Source organism: Meles meles, chromosome 3, assembly GCF_922984935.1.
Source record: "Meles meles chromosome 3, mMelMel3.1 paternal haplotype, whole genome shotgun sequence".
In the NCBI taxonomy this organism is placed as follows: Eukaryota; Metazoa; Chordata; class Mammalia; order Carnivora; family Mustelidae; genus Meles; species Meles meles.
In genome coordinates, this window is record NC_060068.1 from 48,440,608 (window position 1) to 48,463,610 (window position 23,003).

Below are 23,003 nucleotides of genomic sequence, written 5' to 3' on the forward strand. Positions count from 1 at the left end.
TTAACCATGCCCTTTCCCCTCCACTATTCTGTTCTCTTCTGGATCGTCACGAGGCCTCCCCTGGAAGGCAGCCAGGGTGGGAGTTGTAATCCTCCGTTTACCGATAAGAGCGTGGAATTGCAAGTGGGTGAAATGATTGTTTAGCGAGTTCTGAAGGACGCCCCTCCATCTCCCTCCCAGTATCCCTGTCACCTCTTGAATCTGCTCGATGTGCAGACTGTGTGCCTCCCTTGGGAATTTTGAGAGATCTATCAGTGTGGCTTAGGACTAAGGAGTATGTCTGTTTCTAGATAATGTAACATCTTGAGCTCACTTGAAGTTGATTTACCAGTGTGGATGTGGCCTCTTGCAAACTCGGAGGGGGGGGAACAAGATTGGATACATCGTTTTACTGGCACAAAGTCTGGGGCTTAAAAATATTAAGGGATTTGGGGTGCCTGGGTGGCTGAGTGGTTAAAGCCTCTGCCTTTGGCTCAGGTCATGATCCCAGAGTCCTAAGATCGAGTGCCATATCAGGCTCTCTGCTCAGCGGGGAGTCTGCTTCCCTTCCTCTCTCTCTGCCTGTCTCTCTGCCTACTTGTGATCTCTGCCTGTCAAATAAATAAATAAAATCTTAAAAAAATATATTAAGGGATTACTTTGAAGTTCTAGTTAGAGGATAGAGTTGGAGTTAGAACCCATGGTCTCTCTGCTTTTACTTAATATTCTTTCCATGAAAGTGACTCCTGGGGGTCCTGCCTTCCTTATCCATCACTTAACCCCTAAGGTTCCTGCATGCAGCGCTGAATGGGTGTGTCTGCCCTGCTGTGCAGAGGAGGGGTTCGCTTTGAGCCACTTAGCCAAGGGGGAGAACTTTCATCTCCCTGCCTGTCCTCAGAGAACAGCCCTGAGGAAAGCAAATGGTTGTCCTCCACCTTTATGGAGAAAGAGGGCTTTGCCCACTGAATGTCTGTCTAAGCCGCAATCAGGGCATTTGTAGAGACCGCTACTTCAAACTCTCCCTCTAGAAGTCCCAGGTTAGAGGAAACTTCGGGTGGTTTTGTTCCAGTCTGAGAGAGTAATGACAGGGCTATCTGATGAGGGTACTGATGGGCCTCTGGTTTTTCCGGGTAAAATCATGGAAAACGTTGCACTGACTGGAGCCACACAAGAAATCCCATATTCCAATTTAGAACCTCAAGACCTTTAAATTGTATCCTGGTCTTCAGAGTGATTGTAGGTTAGAAACGCATGAGCAGAGGAGAATTTTCAGACCAAAGAAATGATTATGGCAGATTTAAAGGAGGCTGACAGAGTACATTGGCAAATTTGTAATTTCCATTAAAACATGTTGCACTTTGCAACACTCGAGAAGGTGAGGGCAAATGGACTAAGTGAGCTGTGAAGAAAAGCATTACACGTCACCTGGAAAACTCAATTTCGGAATGTTTAAATCAAGTATAATGGCCAAACGGCTTCGTGTTAAAATATAGTGAGCTTCTTGACTGTAAACATTTATTGGTGCCCCTTATTTAAAGTGAGATTGTGCCTGTGCAGATGTCCCATTAAATTCTGCCAGTTTTCATTATGTAAATGAGCTGCCCCTCCTTGAGGGGACTCCCTGAAGGCCACGCAGACATGGGGGCCAGGAAGACAGGGCTCTTCTGGTCCCCTGAGCTCCTCGGCTAAGGGGTGTCTCCTGCCCCCTGCACTCCAGGAAACTGGTTTGCCCTTAGGTCCTGAGGCTTGCTAGACGGAGTAACGCGGGAGCCAGGTACCTCGGAGGAACTCCCAAAGGCCCCCGTGGATCCAGGATGTGGAGAATGGAGAGTCACACCAGTCAGGCACAATGCTGGTCCTGACAGACCTTCTTGTCACTTTGGCTTGGGCCTGAGTTGGGAATTTATTGGAAGTGCTGAAAAATCATTAGTAAGGGAATGGTGTTTGTAAGCTATGATCTATCCATATGTAAGCAATACTACATTGCTTAAGTAAAAAATAATCTCATAGTTGTAAACTTTCATCTCAAGTTGCAATCAGAACGGGGACCTTCTGTGGCCACCCTAGAACACACTCTCTCATCTCCTGTAGCCACAGGGCTAAGGCAGCCGAGAATCAGACACTGCAGGGGGCTACACGCCAATGTAAGTTGAAATCTCAGCCACATCAGATCTCTTAGATGAAGATGAAGCATTGATAGGAAAAGAAGAAATGGTCAGAATTTGAATCGAGACACCCGGGTAGGTTTCTATGAATCGAAATACCTGGAGCCTACAAACCCCCATCCTGCAGAAGCACTCCCCCTTCCTGTCTGATAAAGCGAGTCTTACTTTGCTTGGAGACTCTGTAAGCAATCTCATCCCAGGTAGGGCGTGTGAGGTGTATACACATATACATGTATACATGACTAGGTCCCTCAGGAATAAAGATTGCTAATTATTTCACACAGTGAAGAACCCTAACCACTAAGATGCTGACCAAACACAAAAGAAATAGGGACTTCCGAGTGAAAGAAGAAAGTTAACAACACCAACCATAGCCTTAGGGCCAGTTGTAGAAAAGACGGCTAGCCTGTGCATATTTTGGTGCTTATTTGCATATATATTCAATTTCTTTTTTTTCTTCTTCTTAACTTCTCCTGTTATACAAGGTGAGCTGGTTTTGGTGAAACGTATCTATTGGTCAGGTTAGCTGGTATCTAGGAGGATTTGCCACTGGGCTAGAAGAGCAAGGCTAGGGTGCCTGATGATGGAGACAATAACTGATGGGACTTGGGGTCTCCCACTTTGGTGAGAAGGTGAGTCCCCTCCCATTTGAATGAGGGATGGTTACAGAAGCTTGGGGTCATGGCTGTTGCCATTTGGAGATTTCAGTGTGCGTGAGAGGTTGTGTATGGTTGTTGAGTAGCCAAAGAGGGTGGCCTGTGACATGTCATCTAATATCTGGTACCATTCCCACCCCTTCTCTCTGCTCTCCCCAGAATCAGAGAGGCTGAACCCATGGGACTGCTTCCCAGATTGCCTAAATAGCTGGGTTTTGGAAATGGTTTTGGTTCTGCTGGTGAGGTGCCTTTGAATGGGTTTGGAAAGCAGAAGGCAGGTGGGAGCCGTCGTTCCTCAGGCCATGATGGCGGCAGCGGACATAGAGACTTCTGTGGGCATGAGGTCCTGCACCTCAGAGCTGGGAGCTGTGGGCAGGTGTGACGGAGTGGCAGTTGGCTGACCTTTGAGGGGTCCACACCTGTGATGGCAAATGTCACAGGTCCTGGTGGCCTGCACCCACACTTCTCTGGTCCTTCCAACAGTCATGCAAGCCTGGCACTGCCTAAATTGAATCTCTTCTACTTGAAATATCCAGTGTAGTTTATGTTCCTGACTGAGCCCTGCCTAATGCATCCTAAATCCCATCTCCTGGGAATAAACACTGAACGTTTTGTATATATGGCCTCCTAAAAATTTTTATTCATGAATATTTTAAATAAATTGGATCATATAGCAAACAATGTTTTGTAATGCAGGCTTTTTAACTTAACTATATGGTGTGAGTGGCTTCTTTTATTGCTCATCTGACTTGGAGAGATTATATAATGGGATGGGGAAATGGAAACATACATCAGTAGCTCACTTTGGCATCGGGGGGTAGATTTCTAAACAAATTAAACATGAGTACTTTTGTTTCCCAAGGAGATTCTTTTCTTTTTTTTAAAGATTTTATTTATTTATTAGAAAGAGAGAGTATGAGCAGGGCGGGGGAAAGGGCAGAGGCAGAGGGAGAAATAGGCTTCCCGCTGAGCAGAGAACCTGGTGCAGGACTTGACCCCAAGACCCTGGGATCATGACCTGAGCTGAAGATAGATGCTTAACGGACTGAGCTACCTGGGCGCCCCTGTGGAGATTATTTTCTTTGCCCAAAAGCTACTCTTCTAACACCACCGTTCCACTGCTGGCTGTCACGAGTAGTCATGTTTCTGCTTCATTGCTTGGTTGTTAGTCCACAGCTGTCCGGCTTCTGAGTGCAGCAGTTTGCTGACACTCCTTTTGCTAAGGACTGAATTGTGTCTCCGAATTAAAAAATTCATATGTGGAAGCCCTACCCCTGAATAGGACAGCATTTGGAGCTGGGGCCTTTGGGAGCTAACTCTGTCCCATTGAGGTCATGAGGATGGGGACCGCATGGTGGGTGTAGTGGCGCCCTTCTGAGAAGAGACACCAGAGGGCTTGCTCAAGGGCGTGCTGGCACCCTGCTGTGTGAGGACATGGTGACAGGGCAGCCATCGGTAAGCCAGGAAGAAAGCTCTTACCAGAAACTGACCTTGCAGCTGCCTTGCCTTGGGACTTCAGACCAAAGTCCAGAACTAAGAGAAAATCAAATCCTGTTGCTTGAGCTAGCTCGTCTACAGTGTCTTATTACAGCAGCCTGAGAGAAGAGACTTTTTTACAATCACTAATGACTTCCTAACTGAAAAATCCAGTGACCTTTTCTCATTTTGGGTCCTTGTCTGCAGGATTTGCTTCCAAATCTTCCTTTCTGGTGTGTTTTTCTTGAACTTCTAGGACCCTGTATCTTTCCTTCTGTCACGGAGATTCACCTTCAGCCTTAGCTCCCACCCTGGGCTCTCCCCTTCCCTTTCACCTCGAATGGCTGCAGCCCTGCGGCACTGACCTCTCCCCTCATTACCTCCCTCTACTCTGGGCCTTCACCCTTCTGCTGCTCTGTCTGCAGAATGCTCCTTTGGCAACAGATAATATGCAAAGTCCCATCTACTCTGACATAATCCAGTGTCTAAAATCTCATACCTGCCCCATGAGCCTGACGTTTCCATTTGCCCCGTTTTTCACCAGAAGATTCATAGATGAGTCCATCTTCCTTGGCACTAGATGGAAAAAGGGGTGTAATTACAGGAAGAATTGAGACTTAACACCGATTTCCTGCTTTAGAGCCTCTAAGAGAATTGGAAAGAATACAATTCCTCATCGTATCTAAAAAAAACTTTGTTCTTTAAAACAATGATGGGGTGTTGTGCAAAAACAATGAATACTGTTACGCTGAAAAAAATAAAATAAAACAATGATGGCATTTCAGGGCACATCTGCCTTTACTTCTCAGGAAGGATGTAGTTCAGCAAAACCCCCAGTAGGTCAGGTCGGCGGGGTTAGCTGGACGTAGTTGGCTGACAGGTACCAAGGCAGGCAGACATCCATCTGGATCTTGTTCACCAGTCAATCCAGTGACAAGCCATGAATGTCCACGCCAAAGCAGAAGAGACATGGGGATTGCTGAGGAAATGATATTTGTACCAAATATTACGGATTCCTTAGTACTTTAGCTTCAGGTCTGGAAGTACTTCCCTTTTCGAATAAGATCATTTCACCCCTAGCCAGTTATGAGAAGGAATCTTTAAAAATTGTCATCAACAACAACCACCAAACCTTCTCCTTAGATCACCATATTTGACTGTTGATTCATGGTCCTAAATTTAGGAAAGAGGCTGTACCGCTCACTAGTTGCTGGCTCTTGGGTAAATCACTAGCCTCTTGAAGCTTCAGTTGTCTTACTTGTAAATTAAAGGTATTGGGACACCTGGGTGGCTCACTCGTTAAGCCTCTGCCTTCGGCGCAGGTCATGATCCCAGAGTCCTGGGATCGAGCCCTACGTCGGGCTCCATGCTTGATGGGGAGCCTGCTTCCCTCTCTCCCTCTGCCTGCTGCTACCCCTGCTTGTGTGCTCTCTTTCTGTCAAATAAATAGATAATCTTATATGCAAAAAAAAAAAAAAGTACTCATCCCAGCTTTGATGAACCCTAAGATCTCTGCTGGTCAGTCACTGCTAGTTACATAGGTGGTGGGTACAATCTGATGCTTGCATCCTTGGGAGCATTTTTCTTTTGTTTTGTTTAAGCTCGTAGCAAGTACACACCATTGCCACTCTAAGAGCCACTTGGAAGCACTTCACAGATGCTTCTAGGTGAATGAAATAAGGTACATTCAGAATCCTGTGAGATGATTCTTTATCTTCCAAAGAGAAACACCTGAGCACTTTGTAATTCCCTAATTATGAAACTGCCACAATAGTGTGTAATTACCAACATTTATCACGCGATCAAGCTTTTGGGTTTGTTGTTGTTGTTGTTGTTATTTTTGGCTTAGAATGATCACTTCTTGGATCTTTTCATGTTTTCTTCCTTCTCATCTCCAGCATCAGCAGCTGGTATTCTTTGGGGAGATCCTTTTTCCCCCAAAGAAAAAAGTTACCATTTACCGAGAGTTACTGTATACACAACAGAAACAAGCAGGCGATGAAGTCACTTTGAGATGCCGATGCTGCGGTGTTAGCCAGACATCTTCACCTGCCAGGTGACTCCTGCTGCTCAGAGCAGCCTGGAAAACACACCTCAAGTTCTTGCTTTTGTAAAACCGCTAGGACTGGTAGAGGCTTTCTGGCTTCTTGTTCCATTGCTCTGGGTGAACCGGTGCTCCCGGATAACACAGTAGGGAGAAAAGCCCGTGCTCCCATCGCCTACACGCACTGCAATTGCAGATGGACCGTCCTGCTTACAAAAGGCCCTGTGAGGGTGCCTGGGTGGCTCGGTGGGTTAAAGCTTCTGTCTTCGGCTCAGGTCATGGTCTCAGGGTCCTGGGATCGAGCCCCACATCAGGCTCTTTCCTTGGCAGGGAGCCTGCTTCCCCCCCTCTCTCTGCCTGCCTCTCTGCCTGCTTGTGAGCTCTCTCTCTCTGTCAAATAAATAAATAAAATCTTTAAAAAAAAAAAAAAAAGGCCCTGGGAGAATTGGCTTTTGTTCTCTCTCAGTCCCAGATCCCAACCTCTTTTTAGGAATGATGCCAATATTGATGTTCAGGAGATGATAAGGATATGCAACTCTATAATTTTTTAACCAGAATCAGTGGGAGAAACAAAAGGGTTGCACATGCTTTAATATTTGGGTTCAGTTGAACCGTTTTTCTAGCTCCTTCTTCATGGTACAGAATGCTGCCTGATCTCGCAAGGTTGTTTCTGCCTTTTATTACCATATACTTGGTTTGCACGAGTTGTTTTGTACTTTAATACTATGATTACCCCAAGGAGGCAACTTAACCAGGAATTCTGTGTGCTCAGCTCAGCCCTTCCCTTTGGGGTCAAAAACACAGACCTTCAGCACTTGCCCCTGCTTATTTTCTCTGATTCCATATGAGAGCTCGGCAGTGCTTCTTCCCCTGAATTCCTAGATTTTGTCATTTTATTTTTAAAGATTTTATTTATTTATTTGACAGAGAGATCACAAGTAGGCAGAGCGGCAGGCAGAGAGAGAGAGAGGGAAGCAGGCTCCCCACTGAACCGGGGCTCGATCCCAGGACCCTGGGATCATGACCCGAGCTGAAAGCAGAGGCTTTAACCCACTGAGCCACCCAGGTGCCCCTAGACTTTGTCATTTATTTTTGTTTCTCCTAACTCCCATGATTTGCCTTCTTCAATGCCATCCTTCTGATCAGAAGGCCTGAGTGCCCCTCCAGCCTCAAGGTTTCCATTGGGCACCCCATGGGGTTTTAGCAGTATCGACCCCTTACTCCTCTCCATTCCTGTTCTCATTCACATTTGGAGGCTCCTCTGAGCCTTTGCTTGTGCCCTTCCACCCTCATGTCCTATCTAAAGTCTACTTGCCTGGGACTTCTCTGGAGTGCTGCTCCATCCCAAAAGTCTTTCCTGGCTACTACTCACCTGCAGCCCAGACACTCCGCCTGTGTCCACACACAGCTTCTTGGGCTCGAATGAGTTGTCAACACATTTGACTCCTAGAAGACTGCACCCACCTGGTCTTTGCTTTCATGTTCTTATTTTGGTGCTCGAATACATTGACCATGGTCCTTAGTTTGCATTTCATGACCCTGAAAGTCTTTGGCCTCAGATGACATTTCTAGTGTAATGTGATTGTCCCTCAGACCGTGCTCTGACCACAGTGAGGACTGGCCCCTGCAACCAACAATCTCCTCTCCCAACCCTTCCCTATTCACTGCTACATACAGTTCATCCTGGTAATCCCTGGAAGTAATTCCTTACAAAGCACGAGATTTGGCAGGCCCTGTGTGTTTTGGAACCTGCTGAGCCGGAAAGGTTTAAGGTGGCTATGAGTGATTTTGCAAATGCCATTTATACAAAGATACAGCAGCATTTATCTGGCTTTCTTGGCTGTAAAACCATCTCAGCCAAGCTGAAGCTGATTACATTGGCCATGCAACAAAGGTAATTTATTCATCATACACAAAACCACCCGTTAACTAAAATCAGATTTTGTAAGTGCTGATGGAAAAGAGAGCTGATGTATCAGGACACAATTACCCTCTAGACCGAAAAGGCTACTCTTAAGGTACTTTTTAATTGTTTTCATTCCTAAACCTAATTATTGTTAGCTTTGCAGGTGTCTCATAATTAACTTAGTCAGAGAACATTAACCTATATTTTTTGCCTTCACCACTCCCATTCTAATTCATATTTTGCATGTCTGGGGGCCTAATATCTGTTAAAAGCCTCCCCAGATTTCTGGATGGCTTTTATTAAAAACCCCTTACAAAGCAGGGGCTCAGCGGAATTCCTTCCCTGAGACGATGTTGATTTCTTGAGAGAAGAACTCTGGAGAGTTCTTCACATTCTCTAATTTATAGATGTGTCTCCCCAGCTTAAAATGGCAGTTGCCTCTTCCCCAAGTTCCAGTGGTCACCGATTACCATCTTGGTCTACCCCAAACCCAAGGCTGTAGACTCTCGGCTCTGCTGGTGTCCACAATGTCAAGCAAATGCCAAGCCAAGAGGACTTCTCTTCCTGGCTTTCTTCTCAGACATCCATGGGCTTCGCAGCCTCAGTTAAATCCCCTGATGGTTTTCTCCTCTGGTTCACTTGCAAAATCAATGCTTCACAGCGTGGCTGATTTTTGCCCTCTCACTGTCTGTGCCCAGTGTGTCTGTAGTGATGGTGGTGGTGTGAGGAAGAGGTATGCATGCGCCTTGAAAGACATACTACAATCATAAGCTCCCTTCACATGCCCATAGCTAATCCAGGGACCAAATGTTGAGGGATTGTGAAGGGCTGAGAAGGGGCGGGGGTATGTGTGTGCGGATACAACATGGCAGCATTTAAGTGTTGACTTCCTGTTACAAGTGCTAACTGATGGAAACAGACCACTGAGTGGCATGATTTCACTCACTGTGTCCATTTTTCTCCTCTGCCCATCCTCTTTTCTTATCCCCTAACTCCACTGACTTGCTCTAGGGAAAGTAACTGTGGCATTTACCAGACACACTTCTCAAAGCATCCAGGTTGATGTACACAGGTGGGGTGCTGGTTTTCCCGTGGCTCCAGCCCCACCACCTTCTTATATCCTCTTCCAAAGAGAACGCCCACCAGCGGGACCCTCCAGGTGATGGGATGTGACATTTCCATGCTCCAGGCTCCTGTTTACTTTGTTCACTCTAGCCTCAGTACTCACACCAGTTCTCAGGTCTTGGGTTCTTTCTCACATCAGAATTTGAGGAGGTGAAGGAAACTAATTTCTTAAGGAAATCTTAAAAGCAAAAAAAAAAATTCTACTAGGCTGTTAGATGGATCTTGTTCACCATATGGGTAGGTATGGGGCCATAGGAGCAACCTTTCAGTTTCACATGTGGACCATAGAGATGACTGAATGTTTGGCCTGGAAAGAGTTCTAGCCCATACGGCTGAGGAGGGTGGGCAGGGGGAGTAGATCTGTCTGCTTTCTGTCTGAGTATCTTTCTTGTCTTTAGAAGTCATGTTCTCTAGGAATTTGTCTTCTGTCTCTACCAGAGAAAACTCAGAGAGCTGAGTCTCCTTTTTTCTCAGGGAGGAAGATGAGTACTCGGAACTGAGATCAGAACTCAGCCAGAGTCAACATGAGGCCAATGAAGACTCTCGAAGCATGGACCAAGACCAGACCTCTGTCTCCATCCCCGAAAACCAATCCACCATGGTCACTGCTGACATGGGTGAGTCTGCCTGCCACTGCACGAAGCCAGAGTTTGGTTTCTGGATTGTAATGGGAATTTTAGAAATAGGAGGCAGCTTGAAGTAAAATTTAATTCGTCAAGGAGTTCGGTGAGTTGATGGAAGCACACCTGTTTGAGCCCCTTACATGCTACTGTGTCGGAACTAAAGGGGCGAGTGAGCTTTCCATCCTGATGTTTGTGATTCAGACATAGATCCCCTCTATTTGAACATTCTGGAGATGGGGACCCAGCTGAAAAGGCTATTGTAGTGTTCCGAGTTCCAGTACAGTCTGAGCTGCGAGGGCAGGAATGGGAAGGACGGAGCGGGTGGCGACACATTGTGGTGGGAGAACCAATTGGTTTTAACAACTGTTGGCCCAGAAGGAATCCACAATGACTCTAACCTGTCGATCCTGAGTGACTAAGAGAATGATCATAGTCTCAGTAAGGATGTTCAGTTGAGAAATGAGTTGGGAAAGAAATATATTGTGTTTGAGGTTGTAGAGAAATGTCCATCTGGGAATACTTGGTTTGGTGTATTTTAAACTGCAGGTTATGACCTGTTAGTGGGTCTTGAGATTAAATGAAAAATATTTTTTAAGTGAAATCAAATAGGAAAAAAATGAAATGACAGTATTACTTCATGAGACTTATTTGTTGAGATATGTGTGTATGTAGAAAGTTGCCAAATGAAATGTTTCTGCTGCACGCTGCAGTCAACCCACAAAATGTTGCAAAATCACAGGTCTACTTGGAGATGCTTAACCGGATCTTTGGAGAGATTAGGGTTGGGGATAAAGGCTTTGAAGTTATGAGGTAAGGAGATCTCTGTGGTCAAAAGGGTGTGGAGTCAGAGAGGGAGGAGCACCATATCTTGGGAAATGTTCACATGTAGGGAAGATAGAAGGACTAGGAGAAGGGGGAATAAACATAGTGTAAATTTCTTAGACTCTTCAATTTTGTTAGGGAGAGAGACTTGAAATATAATACACATTTATATTAATTTTGAAAGTGCTATAACATTAAGGAGCATAGTACCATGCATTTGTCAAAGGAATTTAATTCAGTTTAAGATTCTAGAAGAGCTTCTATTTGAGCTGAGAGCTGGAGGGTAAATAGGAATTAACCTGTTAAAGGAGGAGATGCATTCAGGGGAGGGTGGGGAGAGTGGATGCATTCAGGGAGATGGAAAGAGATCGTGGAGGGCCCAGAGGTGTGAGATGTAGGCTGGAGAGGTAGGCGGGAACCGGAGCATGCAAGATCTCATAGACCATGTTATAGAGTTTGACCTTTAATCAAAGATGCACAAGAAACCACTGAAAGATTCGAGTAGTGGGAGAAGGGGATGCGATGATCAGGTTTGCATTTTGAATCAAACATTCTATAATAAAGAGAATCAGTGTATCAAGAATGAATGAGGGGCGCCTGGGTGGCTCAGTGAGTTAAAACCTCTGCCTTCGGCTCAGGTCATGGTCCCACGGTCTTGGGATCGACTCCCGCATCGGGCTCTCTACTCAGCAGGGAGCCTGCTTCCCTCTCTCTCTCTACATCTCTCTGTCTGCTTCTCTGCCTACTTGTGATCTCTGTCTGTCAAATAAATAAATAAAATCCTTAAAAAAAAATGAATGAGGGAGGCCAGCTAGGAAACCATTGCTAAAGTCTCAGTGGGCATGATTATTGCTAGGTTCAGGGCAATGGTAGTTAAGCTCTAGAAAGATTTAAAGATGGCAAGATCTGCTGGAGGATTAGAGAAAGAGGAGAAAAGGAAGTGTGCATGTGGAGATGCTCTCTCGGTGTCTAGAGGACGACACAGTGGGTGGGCGGAGCCGCCGAGCACCAACACGGGAGCTCATCGAAAAGAGCCAGGTGGTTTTGCTTCAAGTTTCGTTTTGTTGTACTTGAAGCAAGTGGGAGTGCAGGGTGGAGCGCCTGTGTTTCATTTGGGCATAAGTTTGAGGTATCTCGAGGTGTCTGGGGGGAGATGCTTCCAAAGGCAGCAGGTATCCATGAGACGCCAAGAGGAGAGATCTAGGTTGAAGAAAAGCAGTGAGGAGACCCTGGGTTATGGGCAGTTACTAAAGCAGTGGAAGGCTGTGGTTGAGCGAGGAATGTGGAGAACCAGGGCAACTGGCCAAGGAGGAGACACAGCAGAGCTCCTGGCAGGGATGCCCCTCCCCCCCTGTCATTTTAGTCTCAGTTTAAATGCACCCCCTCTGAAAACATCTCATGGGCATCAGCCTGCAGCTTCCTATGTTCACTCTGACACTACTCCTTTTGTCTCCTCCTTCTATTGCATTGGACTATTAAATGGTGTATTTCCAGCTCTTTGCTTGACTGACTCTCCCCCTAAACTCCATTGGGCAGAAGTATGTTTAGCAGATCTCCAGAGCCCATCAGTGGGCCTGGTACATAGCGTGTGTTCAGAGGTATTAGCTGGGACGGCCAAGTGAAGCAGTCAGCAAGTCCTTCAAGCAGTCGGCCAGCCAGAGCTATAGGAGGAAGTGAAGAGAGCCTTGTCTGGGAAGTCAGTGGGCCAGAGAAAGCTCTGGAAAGGAAGGGGTCAGCAGGAGGGATGGGCACTGAGGCCAGCAAAGTCATGGAGAGCTGTATACTGATACCGATGTGATCCCAACAGGAATGGAGTAAGGAGTGGAGGCCTCTCCTAGGTCCTCAGGCTCTAGGCTTCAGACTGAAACTGCCTCTCTGAACTCACCTGAACCCTTCTCTCGGGCCTCGAGTTAGGACACATGCAACCTCGGGGACCATCCCAGCTGCGGGCCCTGCGGGTCCCACGTGCTGCTATATACCAACCCCGCAGTCTCTAACCCTAGTGTCTCCAGGCTTCTGGGCTCTGCCTTCCAGCCTTGGGAGTGGGACAGTTGGAGACAGCCCAGGAGTTCCCACTGAAGCAGAGAGGTTCATCTACACCGATCCCTCCATTCATGTCTCTGAACATATATTTTATGAAATAAGTGCCCCCCCCACTCCAATAAAATTTATCAATCAAGTAAGTTTGGGAAGTAGAAGGATGAACCTACTTCAATGGGCCGGGCGTCCTCACTGTGGGACTTCTCGGAGCTCCTGACAGAGCGCCCAGTAGCTCAGGCTGTCTACCCAGGAGCTGGTGTCTGCCTGTCTGTGCTGTGAGCTGGCTTCATTTTCCCAAACGATGAATCTCCCATCCTTTCTTTCCATCCTTCTTCCCGTTATAAATATACGTTCATTATAGCCAGGGAGAGCGTCTCTGCCAACGAGACTGAGCTCCTGGAGGGAGGGGATCCCATCTGCCCCATGTCTGCGTGTGTGTTCTCGGCCCACAGAGGCGGCCTTGATTTGTTTATTCAACAACTCGCTGGGTGCTGGGTGAGGGACCAGGGGTGTGAGACACAGGATCTGCCCTCAGGTCGCTGTCATCGCCCGCTCCCATCTCTCACACTGAAAATGATGCCCCGACTCCTGGCCCCGGACTGTAGGCCCCCACAGAACTGGGTGTCCCATACCTCGGGCCACATCCTCCCCACCCATCCCCATTTCTCTCCCAGCTCTGGCCACGCTGGCCTCCATGCGGCCCCTCACACCCGACCAGCTTGTCTTGCCTCGCTGCTCCTTCTTCCCGCCATGTTCCTTCCCTGAACCGACCTCGTCTTCCTCCAGGCCGGGGTGGAGCACGCCCGCCTTCCCTCACCCTCACCGTCAGGCACTCTCCTCCCTCTCTGGGTTCGCTTTTCCTCTCAGCACTTAGCGCTCTCTGGTGATGTGCTGTACGTGCCTTTCTTTGACCGTGTATTGCTAGTTGTTACCAGTCTCTCACGCAAGGTTCCAGAAAGCCGGCACCACGAGGGCAGGGACATCAGCTGTCCTGGCTAGCAGTTCCAACAGTGCCCACGCAGCGGAGGCACCCGGATACCGGGGAGCAGCAAATGCCAGCTTGGAACTCACGGTTCTCTGGAGATGCAGACCAGCAATGGGAAATGACCTACAGTGACGTGAGTCCCGTGACAGGAGGTAGACAGCGTCTCCTAGCCACACCCTGGGGGCAGGAGCCTCGGGGAAGACATCCCTGAGGTCGCATCTAGGGGACAGGCGGGAGTGAGACAGGTGAAGAGCAGGGGCAGGAGGAGAGCTCAGGAGGCAGAGGGCCCGCACCTGCTGGTCGGTCCCCAGGGAAGGCAGGTACAGGGACAGCAAGGAGGCGGGGCGCAGAAAGGCCGCTGCAGGGTGCGTTCCCCAGGTGTGTTCATCGGGACCGGACGCCTGCCTCTCCCGTACTCCTCTGCCATTTTCCAATTAAACTGCTTCGATAGGGAAAAAAGCTTCCATATATAAACACCATTATAGGAAATCATTAAAAAGCAGCCATTTCATTATGGTTGGTATATTTGCAAACCTGCACTAGCAGCCCGAAGGTTTTCTGGAGCTGGATTTGATAGGCAGAGTTTGCTGTGGTGTGTTTGCAGATCTTCATTCTAGATAGCAGGAGTTAGTCCCATCTAGTCCCTTCATCAGAAAGCACTTTTGTTTTCAAGCCCCACATGTCAGAGCCCGGCTGTGCCTGCAGTGAGCTAGCTCCTGGATCCTGTCCTCGGGCCCAGGATGAAAATCAGCAATTTAGAAAGTGCTTTGATTTCCCTGACCAGTTCCCCGGCAGGAGGAAGGTCCCAGCTGTGTCACAGGGCATCTTAAACTGTTCAAACAGTAGCTCTGTTCAAACCTGGTCACACGTTTGGAAAATAAAGGGAATTAAATAGACTAAGACAAGATGGGAATTGTAGCTTGGGACTTCTCTTCCCTCAGTTTGGCCAAGAGCTCTAGTTCAGAGAGGCTGGCTGTAACGGGTAACGCGATTCCTTCACTTAGTGTCGAGCGTTTACGTGCATCTTGGTGTATAATCCTCAACATTTGAGAGGACGCCCTGTGGAGCTTCTCCTCTGTAAAACTGGGCTAACAGGGATCAGAGAGGGTGAGTCCCTTGTCCCAGGCCACACAGCTAATCAGTTGCTGCTGTTGCTGGCTCCCGAGGCTCTGCGGATGGCTTCGCTCTGAAGCGCAGCAGCGAACCGTGCCTCCGGTTAGTGGCCCTGCTCCCTGCAGTCCTTGGAGGTCTCTAGTGCTGACGGGGGAAGTGAGGGAGCAGCTGTGCCTAGCTTCATAGCAGAGTGTTTGTTGCTAATCGAGATCTTGCAGACCTCCGTCTTAGAAGACAACGCTTTGAGGCCAAGTGATTCTGGGGGTTGCCATAGAGCAGAGCACAGATGTGTGTGCACGGGCTCATCACGGCATGCGTGCTCGTGCGTGTGCGGTCGCTCCCTGGCCAGCTGCTTCCCTGCTGTGTTGGTGGCTTAGCAGAGCTCATCCAGAGCAGTTGCTCACAGAGCAAAATCCTCAGTCCGCAGGACCTTGGCACAGCCTGTGTTGGGACCTGTTCCTTATTTTGAGCTCTCCTCTGGTTTTAGGTGAGAAGTTCTTATTTTTCTGGAATCTAGCAGTGCTCAACTGTTATCCCCTTAGGGATGAGAGGAAGCATATTGATACCTTGTTTGCTGGTGGGATCATTGGGATTGAGATTTCCTCCTTATGAGTCGTTTTTGGAGGACTTGGAAGAGTTTACACACGAGACCTGACTCTTTGGCACGGTGGTGACTATGCGATATGTTTAACGTTAACGCCAGATTTTCCTGGCTTCATGGTGGATGAGGCTTAATGGCTTCAGGAAAAATGTTCCAAAGCGTCAAGCAGCCACTCCCAGTAAGGAGAAGGGGGGTCGGGCAGGGAAAGGCAGCCCTCCCTCCTCCAGAAACGATTTCTGCAGGGTTGGGAGAGAAGTGGTTACCAAGGCAAAAGGAGCCTGTCTGGAGAGAATTTGCATTTTGTTAGGAGCGAGGGGACTAGACAGCCAGTTACTCTCCGGCAAAAAATTTTTAAAAAACAATCAGATTATTTGTAACCTGATTCTGGAACTTTGAGGAACCAGTCCATAGATGGGGCTAAAAACAGCACCTTGAGTAGTGGATAGACTAGGCTGAGCCCTTCGTTGCCTCTTTTCCTCTTCTCCTCACTTTAATTGGGCAGCTTACTTTCTCCCAAGAGGTTCACAGTGTTGGGCATCCCTGAGAACCAAGCCCAGAGGAGACTTCGGAGGTTTGAACATGAATTCACCAGAGGACTCTTTGAGGTGACTGTGTGCTCTCTCCTGGGGATCTGAGCCTGGTCAGATAAGAACTGTCTGCGAACATCACCAAGGCAGAGTGACTAAGGAGTCCATCTAGCTTATTCTGGAACTTTCCTTAGAGTCCTCAAGCTTGAAGGCAGGAAAGGTCGCTACCCCATATCAGTTTGTGTTATTTTGGAATATTTCCCTCAAATTGTACTCAATAAATTTTTTTCAGCCCCTCAAAGACACTTGGGGTCTAAGATGCAAATGGCAAGGGATGGATCCATCACATTTGTTCAAAATGAGTTCCTATAAATGTTGGGACTCAGGAACTCCTTTTATAATACAAGTAGTCTTGATTTTCTAAACACCAGGTCCCTTCAGGTTAGATGGGTTTTTTGGTTATCTGAAACTCAGGACTTGTTATTCCTTAAAACCAGCATGATAGAGAAGAGTTTGCTTCCAAGACCAGCCCGTGAAAGCCTATTTTCATCTGTAATGGGAACAAAGTATGGGATCTCACGAGTGTTCCTACAACCCCAACCTTTGTTCTGGGGGAAAGGATTGTGTCAACCACATTCAGCTGTCAAAGGCCCATCGACCCCCTTCTTCGGGAAGTTTTGGAGTGAGAGCCCCAGAGTCCGGGACCAGTACCTACCGCCTACTCGGCACTTGTCACTGTTCACTCTCAAGGGCTTGAGGCAAGGGCCTCTCTGAATAGGGCCCTCGGGCTGAAACGGGAGACCAGGCACAGAAGAAGGGCCCTTTGGACCAGAGGTTAGTGAGCCTGGGGGAGAGCCGTCAGAGGTGATGTTGTGGAAAAGCAAAGTGACAATAGCAAAAATGAAAACAAATACAGGCTTTTAAGATGTGGCTGACATAGAAGTCCTGAAAATACAGCTTCGTTTCCTTGGGGAAAAAGAAACCCATCCCTCCTGGCGAAGTTAGGACCCAACCAGGGTGGTGGCTGATGGCTCCCACCTTCACCCATGCCTGTGGCCTTGGGGGGTGATTTGGGTGTGGCAGTGACCCTTTCTCAGGAGAGCATTCTGGTTCCCATGGCTGCACTGAGGAATGGATCATCACTGGGGTCCCCACGTCACATCCAGACTCAGTGCCCCCATGTTCCATCAGACCTTCTGACCTTGAACGATAAGGTGTTTATTTCCCCCTCAACTTTTTATTTTGAAACACTTCAAACTTACGTAAATGGTAGATTGAACCCCAGTAAACCCTTTGCCTAGACTGACTAGTCATTAACGTGACAACACATTTGATTTTGCGCTCACACGGAAATATTTTTCCGGAGCTATTTGAAAGTAAGTTGCAGACCTCATGATGCTTCACCCTAAATAGATCAGCAAAACCTCTTAAGAACGGGGAGCGTCTCTTTTTTAACCACAGCACTTTTATCATACCCGAGAATTTTAACCCAGATGGAACGTTATATATAGTCCGTATTCAAATTTCCCCCAAATGTACCATTCATGCCTTTTGTTGCTTTTGTTTAATCCAGGATCCAGGCAAGGCTCACACGTTATATTTAGTTACCACGACTCTTTAAGCTCCTTTCATCTAGAACAGGTTCCCCCACCTTTCTTGTCCTTCGTGACATTGACATTTCTGAAGAGGCCAGGTTTGTGGCGCCGCAGAAAGTCCTCAGTCTGGACGGTCTGGTTGTTTTCTTGGTATTAGATTTGAGGTTAGCATTTTCCGCAAAAATTCACCGGGGCAGTGACATGCCCTCACGACGGGTTCGCCCCAGGAAGTTCGTGATGGCAGTTTGACCGTCAGTGGCGATGTTGCAGTGTGTTCAAGCTTCCTCTCGCCTTCAGGAGACGCAGGCCCTGGGTCTGTTACACGGGGTGCAGCCTGTATGAATACTGCCTCATTCCTTTCTTGCAGACCTTTCAGGCTCCTCCTGGCTTTTCATTTTCTGTGTTGCTTGATTCTGCTCTGGCTTCTTCCTTGCTGCGTGCTGCCTGGAGGAAACTACTCATGCTGGAAAGCCACAGCCTTCCTCGTGTCAGCCTGGAGCCACAACAGGGGCCGGGATGTTAGGTCCCCAGGACATCTCTGCTGGCCTCTTAGCAGAACGCCTACATTGCCGCTGAAAGAATCTGTAGCTCTTTCCTCTACTCGACCTGTCTTACAAGGTGCACAGTGTGTGCCCGTCAGAACAGAGGTGAAGGGACGTGTGCTGGCCCTTGGAAGGCCGTGGGGGTTGCGGGTATGTCCTGAGCTGCTGCACCGCACAGGGAAGGCCTTTGGACTATGTGCACAGCAAGCCTACCACTGTTTCTGTTTCTCAGACTGGCTCAGGTTCACTGTGCCTGGCAGCTCCAGCTTGAGCGGACACATCCCCCTCCGGGATCCACCCAACAGAAAGCTTTCTGCCTTCTGAACAAGCTGTGGTCTGCCCCAAGACAGGTCTTGGATTTGATGATTCTTTAGCAGTGAGCAGACTAACAAAAACTAGCTCCTTATAAAAGTTGCTGTACAGAAAGTCTTTCCTTTCTTTTACACGTTCAACTCTAATAGGCTTTACTGAGCATGATCCCGTGCCCACTGTTGTGAGCATCTGGGAACACAAGGACTAATAAACTAGTCATTGGTCCCCAGGGCTGGGCTTGGTAGGGTTGATATGTCAATTATAGGAGTAGATCCATTCTGGTACAGGTACGTAGCTCAGAATCAGGTAAACCAGGGGAGTGTTTCTAGTGTCTAATGTTTTATTGGGTTAGGGTTTTTACAGGGGGTTCAAAATAAACAAAGAACAGGCAGCCTCTGACACCTGATTCCAAATGAACCAACTGTGGTACAGTTTCTTGAATGGAGCTCAGGTAGGCTGAGCTGATCCTGAGGGAGAGAGAATAAAACTCTAGTGTGTGTGTTGAATGACGCAAGAACACTGGTTAGGCTTGATTTTCATTGCCATGAACACCCTCTGACCCTTTTTCCGGGTTCCGCTAGTACTGGGGTCTTCCTTCAAACAGCAACATAAAAACCTAAGCCTCTGGGGTCTGCTAGAACAATTAACCCGAGCTGTCATGTCTTCAGCTCCTTTCTGGGAGAAGTCATGCTCCGAACTGAGAACCGAGGCAGGGTGACCGACGGACGGGGGCAGTGAGCGGTGGTGAGGGAAGTGGGGGGGCGGGTGCCATGGCCATCCAAGTCCCAAGGGGCCAGCTGCCGGCCGCTCCACAGATGGTCCTGTGAGGAGCCAGGCCCGCTATTGCCAGACCTGACTCGACAAGAAGAGCCATAAATTCTAATGACTTCCAAATGCCGACGATTAATTCAAAACTGCTTCAAAAAAAAAAAAAAAAAAAAAACCAACCAAAAAGGCCGTGCCAGACTTCCACGTCTACCATCAAACAACACACATCCTCCTGGGCTGCAGGTGGCTGGGCGGCCTCCTCTGGCCAAAGGGAGGTGCTCGTTCCATTTATTCATCTGTGTCCTCTGTCTCATCTTTGTGGCAAATTAGACCACTGGAAGGCACAGTTTCGAGACCGTGTGAACTTACTCTTCCCAGAAATCCCTTTACCTTGTACTTTCATGGCCCACTGCTTAATGTTTTTTTTAAAGATTTTATTTATTTATTTGACAGAGAGAGGAAGAGATCACAAGTAGGCAGAGAGGCAGGCAGAGAGAGAGGAGGAAGCAGGCTCCCTGCTGAGCAGAGAGTCCAATGTGGGGCTTGATCCCAGGACCCTGGGATCATGACCTGAGCCAAAGGCAGAGACTTAACCCACTGAGCCACCCAGGCACCCCGACCACTGCTTAATTTTAATTAAAGATTAGCATAAGAAGAAGCCATATGAAATCTGCCTCTCTTTGAAACTGGGTCTGAGGAGCTTGGTAACCACATTGCTTTACACCATATATGAAGTCCCAAATACCTCAGTTCTTTCAGCATCTGTCGCTGAACACCCATTGTCTGTCTTGGGAAACCGGCATGCTTCCTCCTCTCTGACAGGAGAGGTTTCATTTTCGCTCTGGCTGCCAGGAAGCTCAGGGTTAAGTGGAAGAGTCAGCCCCAGCAGCTGTGTGAGCCTCTGTCGGCATCCTTGGCCTTTCCCTTGGGTCTGGTCACTCTGTTTCCCCCTTACGTGCAGGTGTTTGCTACAGCCGACTTCAAATTCTTCTTTGCAAAGATAAAAATAACCTCTGTTAAAAGCATGTGTACCCTATATGAAGGGTCTCCTCTTTCTTGTCGGCACATGGGGCCAAGCCATCACCTTTCTGGAATAAACAAGGCACGGCATGGCCTGAGGTGCTCCTGGCGGGTCAGCCTGCACCTCCCCCTCATGACAAGTGTGGGGTTTGGTGGCAGTGAGTGCACTCAGAACTGTGCGACCCTCGCCACCATCCATTTCCAGGACTCTCTCCTCCCCCCAGACAGAAACTGTGTGTCTGTAAGCAGTTGCCCCATTCCCTCAGCCCCCAGTAAGCTCTGCTCTAGCCCCCTCATCATCTCAGGGTCGGCATGTAACATCTGTCCTTTTGGAACTGGCTTATTTCTGGTATAATGTCCTCAGGGTTCATCCATGTTGTAGCATGGGTCCACATTTCCTTCCTCTCGAAGGCTGGGCAGCGTTCCCTTGTGTTTCTGTGCCACGTTTTGTTTTTCCGTTCGTTGGCCAATGGATAATCTGGCTGCTTCGGCCTTTGACTATTGTGTGTAAGGTTGCTGTGAACGTGGGTATGCAAGTATCTATTTGAGCCCGGCTTCCGACTCTTTTGAAATTGGATTGAGAAATGGGATTGCTGGAGGATAGGATAGTTCTATTTTTAACTTTTGAGAAACGGCCATAGTGTTTTTCACAGCGATTGCACCATTTTATGTTCCCACCGATAGGGCACAAGGACGCTCATTTTCTCTCTATATCCTTACCAACACCTTATTTTGTGTTGCTGTTGTTGTGGTAAGTAGTAGCCGTCCTAATGGGTGTGAGGTAGGATCCCATTGTGGCTTTGATTTGTAAATGAGGCACCTTGTGCACAGTCTGGAATACCTGGTCCCTGTCTCAGTTTATCCTGCTCCTCTGGTCCCTTGGTTTATCAAGAGGTTCCCTCAGTCTTTCTTGTAGAGAATCCCGCTTGCCTCAGCCTGTGGTGTTGACACGCTCGTCTGTAGCAGGGGCCAGACCAGGCAGAGCATTGTAGGTCGGGAGGAGGGATTGAGAATTTATTCTGATTCGGTATCTAGAGGAACTTGCCACAGACTCTGAAAGCTAATTCCACCCTGTGTGGAGCAGCACTGATGCTCGGGGTGAACGGTGGTGAGTGATTGGTGCCGGGGGCAGGCCCTCGGGACCCAGGATAGCTGCTCCTGCCAGCCTAGCCACCCTGCCCTCCTAAACTGAAGAATGACAGAAAAGACAGCCACACGTCACCCAATCACTAGTGGGACTTGTGTCAAACCACAGGGCAGAACTCGGGTGGATAACAGGCGGGAGTGTGTGGAGTTCATCATCCAACCTGTGCCTTGGACTTTTGGCTTCCTAAGACCACAGAAAGCACTAATGGCCCTCTCTGGTTCAAAGGGAAGAAGCTCAGCTGTTTTCAATCTGGATGTTAATTTACACACACTCCTCATCTCCTGATTCTCCATCCCGTACCAGCACCAGATTCTCTGTGGTCCCTTTCCCGAGGATGCTAGTGAACAGCTGAGAGAAGAGACTGTGGCATTTCCTCATCCATCTGTGGACCTCTCAGGGTTGAGGAGAGTCTCTTACTCATTTTGTACCCTGCTGCTAGCCTGAGGTCAGGACACAGCAACTGTCTGGTTAAGCAATGAGAAAGAAGTACTGGCCAGATTTGTACACCTTCCTCCTGTTCCCGAGAGCCCAACATCATCGGCATGCAGCCTGCTTCCACCTCTCAGGTCCTGCCAGAAGGGCCCAGAGCAGACATGTCTAGTGTGATCGCTGTAGCAGGTGGAGCTGTGCTAGGGAAATCCAGATGGAACGGCTGAATAGAGCCATCTTTCTTCCTCATCCTGCTCAGAAGCGCTTAATAATGCAAATAAATCAGGAGTGTATGTGAACTCCAGCTCCGTGGACCAGGAACCCTACAGCTTGAGGTAAATGATCATTTGGAGAAATTTCTCTGATTATTACTTAGAATTAATCATCAAATCCAAGACCAGAGAGAGTTCCAGTGGCATGTGCTGGACCTGCTTACCTTGAGTTGATGGTGGGCACCTGTACCCCTTTCCAGAGGGCCTTCTGCAGTGAGGACTGTCCCCCCAGTGGTTAGCAGCTCAGAGCATGGTCTGTGATGAGGACAAAAAGCATAAGGTTGATGTAAAACCTGCTGCTTCTGGCAGTCTGGGTTTCCATTCTGTCTCTTAAATACCTGATGTGAGGTTCATATTTGCTCACTTAAAAATAATTCTTGATTGCCTACACTCCTCTGTTGGAGATACAGTGGTGAGGAAGATCAAAGTTTCTTCATGGAGCGCACATTTCAGTAGAGAAGAGATAATGAACACTGAAGTCAGATCAGATAGTGGTAACTGTCACAAAGAAGATAGGATAATGGAGTAGGGACTGAGCAGGGAGAAGGGCGGAACCATGCCTTCCATAGGGAAGAGCTTGGTGAGGAGGTCCCATCTGACTGAGAGCTGAGTAAGCGGAGACTTGGGTGGAAATCAGTCTTGGCAGGGGAGACAATAAAGGAGAAGGAGGCCCTGAAGCTGACGGGATTGGCATGCTTCAGGGATGAAGAGAAGGGCAGGAGCGTGAAGGCAGCAGAGCAAGTGAGGGGGAGGAAGGCAGATGAGTCAAGGTCAGGGTCTGTGGTTCTCACCCTGGCTGCATATGAGAGTGATCTGAAGATCTTTCAAAATTTCCCCAGTGTCAAGCCCCACCCCC

The 23,003-nt window shown here is 48.2% G+C and overlaps 1 protein-coding gene across 2 annotated transcripts in view; it reads left to right on the forward strand.

Moving 5' to 3' along the window:
* Positions 1-23,003, forward strand: part of MCC (MCC regulator of WNT signaling pathway) — a 421,104-nt gene that overhangs the window by 320,193 nt on the left and 77,908 nt on the right. For both annotated transcript variants that reach the window (XM_046001224.1, XM_046001225.1), the window contains one exon: positions 9,826-9,968. In XM_046001224.1, coding sequence (XP_045857180.1) covers positions 9,826-9,968 — 143 coding nt within the window. The remainder of the gene's footprint in view (positions 1-9,825; positions 9,969-23,003) is intronic.